This window comes from Theobroma umbraticum, unplaced genomic scaffold (genome assembly GCF_002168275.2).
Source record: "Theobroma umbraticum cultivar Fairchild unplaced genomic scaffold, ASM216827v3 scaffold_44.0, whole genome shotgun sequence".
Classification (NCBI taxonomy): domain Eukaryota; kingdom Viridiplantae; phylum Streptophyta; class Magnoliopsida; order Malvales; family Malvaceae; genus Theobroma; species Theobroma umbraticum.
In genome coordinates, this window is record NW_018397255.1 from 10,839,432 (window position 1) to 10,842,037 (window position 2,606).

Consider the following 2,606-nt stretch of genomic DNA (forward strand, 5'->3'; position numbering starts at 1 on the left):
TTATCAACTGCTGGGGGTAACTTGGTAGCCAAGGCAAGTGTTTTGGGCTTCGGCCAAGGAACAGCCAAAGGAGGATCACCGAGAGCCAGAGTAGCAGCATACAAGGTGTGCTGGCCTCCAGTTTCTGGAGATGAATGCTTTGATGCTGATATATTGGCAGCTTTTGATGTGGCCATTCATGATGGTGTTGATGTGCTGTCTGTGTCACTGGGAGGAGATCCCACAGCCTTTTTCAATGACAGCGTTGCAATTGGCTCTTTTCATGCTATCAAGCATGGAATTGTCGTGGTCTGCTCAGCTGGTAATTCTGGTCCTGCTGATGGTACCGTCTCCAACATTGCACCATGGCAGATCACGGTTGGAGCCAGCACCATGGATAGGGAGTTTCCTAGCATTGTCGTCCTCGGCAACAATATGCGATACAAGGTTACTTCACCCTCCCTTCAAGTCCAGTTACTGAAAATGAGAACGAATTAAGAAGAACAAAAAAAAGGGGTAATTGCTGCCAATGCTAAAAAAGGGTTTTGCAGAAAGAACTAAAGAAAAATTGAGGAATCATGGTAAGTATTGTTGAACATAAGTAAAAATGCAGCCTTCTGAACTAGTAGAAGGATGACAAGCAACATAAGCCTTCAATCGAAGACAAAATTAAACAGGGAAATAGAGGGAAAGTAAAATTATAACTAAAGATTTGTTGGTCAATGAAGTGAATAATCTTTTATAGCTTTGGCAAGAAATGCTCATATGTTGGCACTTGTATCCTTTCTGAAGGGACAAAGTCTGTCAGCTAAAGATTTGCCAGACAAGAAGTTCTACCCCCTTATAAGTGCAGCAGATACTAAGGCGGCTAATGCATCAATTGAAAATGCGTAAGGATACAACACTTCTCAATAACTTTGGTGTCACATGTACCTACTGCTTTAACACTTCAGTCACTAATATATGCATCTCCATCTCACCATGTCTTCTGCGAATACATGCTAATCTGTAGACATCATGCAGGTTGTTATGTCAGGCTGGTGCCATTGATCCTAAAAAGGCAAGTGGAAAGATCTTGGTATGTCTTCGAGGGCAGAATGCAAGAGTGGACAAGGGTCAGCAAGCTGCTCTGGCTGGTGCTGTTGGCATGGTTCTTGCAAACAACATTCTCTCAGGGAATGAAATTATTGCTGATGCTCATGTCCTCCCTGCTTCACATATCAATTACACGGATGGTCTTGCTGTTTTCACTTACATTAATTCAACGAAGTATGTTACTAATCCAAAAATGAGTCATTTTTACCAAGGATTTAATGAGCTTATACAATAATAATAATAGTATTAAAAGCACATTGACTATGTACGGATATCTTTAACAGGTATCCCACTGCTTATATCACGCCTGTAACCACACAAATTGGCACAAAGCCAGCCCCCTTCATGGCAGCATTTTCGTCAAAGGGACCCAACACCATCACACCCGAGATCCTCAAGGTACGTGCTACAAGTAGCTACACATTTTTTCAATTCTTCAACTAATTTCTATCAGATACTCAGTTTTTAGTATCCCATATTCAGCCTGATATCACTGCACCAGGAGTGAGTGTAATAGCTGCCTATACAGAAGCACAAGGGCCAACAAATGAAGATTTTGACAAGCGCCGAGTTCAATTTAACTGTGTATCGGGCACTTCAATGTCATGTCCTCATGTTTCAGGCATTGTTGGTCTTCTTAAGACCCTTTACCCTAATTGGAGTCCTGCAGCAATCAAATCCGCAATTATGACTAGTGGTAAGAAACCTGTTCCTCAACAAAGAAATATTTGGTTTGAAGTTCTTGAAACTTCTTTCAGAGTAAGATTGCAGGATAATCCCCAGTTTTGATCCCTATGTTGCAGCAACCACATGGGACAACATGAAGGAGCCAATTCTAAATGCATCGACCATCAAGGCAGGACCATTTAACTATGGAGCAGGACATATACAACCAAACCTTGCTATGGATCCTGGACTTGTTTATGACTTAGCAGCTACTGATTACCTAAACTTTCTATGCTCTTTGGGGTACAATGAAACACTAATTTCAATGTTCTCAGAGAAGCCGTATAAATGCCCAAAGCGAATTAGTCTTGCCAACTTCAACTACCCTTCAATCACAGTCCCTAACCTTGTTGGATCCATTACAGTGACTAGGACTGTTAAAAATGTTGGTTCACCAGGTAGTTACAGAGCCCAAGTGCAGAGACCAACCGGAATTTCTGTCCAGGTTAAGCCAAAAAAATTGAAGTTCAAAAAGGTTGGTGAAGAGAAGACATTCAGTGTTACCCTGAAGGTTATGAAAGCCCATGCAGTTAAGGAGTATGTATTTGGGCAGCTGATATGGTCAGATCATGTACACTATGTGAGTAGTCCTATAGTAGTGAAGGCAGTCTAGAGGCTGACAAAAATTGCTTCAGCTATTTTAAAATTTTAATCATTGGATTAATCCTTTGATCCTACTTAGGTGCTTTGACCATTATTCTTCAAGGCAATGCTGTTATATTTGACTAAGCAATAAATATTGGCAAAAAGAAAACCTATTGGATGAATGAGACCTTCCTCTCTCTCTCTCTCTCTCTCTCTCTCTC

General features: G+C 41.2%; 1 protein-coding gene across 1 annotated transcript; it reads left to right on the forward strand.

Annotated features, from left to right (window-relative positions):
• The first annotated feature begins 241 nt into the window (after nt 1-241).
• Nucleotides 242-2,561, forward strand: LOC110429197 (subtilisin-like protease SBT5.3). The gene is made up of 6 exons (XM_021445105.2): nt 242-426; nt 772-869; nt 1,003-1,248; nt 1,359-1,473; nt 1,558-1,771; nt 1,878-2,561. Exons 1-6 carry the CDS (start codon nt 373-375, stop codon nt 2,411-2,413), a joined length of 1,263 nt encoding a protein of 420 aa, XP_021300780.2. The 5' UTR covers nt 242-372; the 3' UTR covers nt 2,414-2,561.
• The last annotated feature ends 45 nt before the right edge of the window (nt 2,562-2,606 follow it).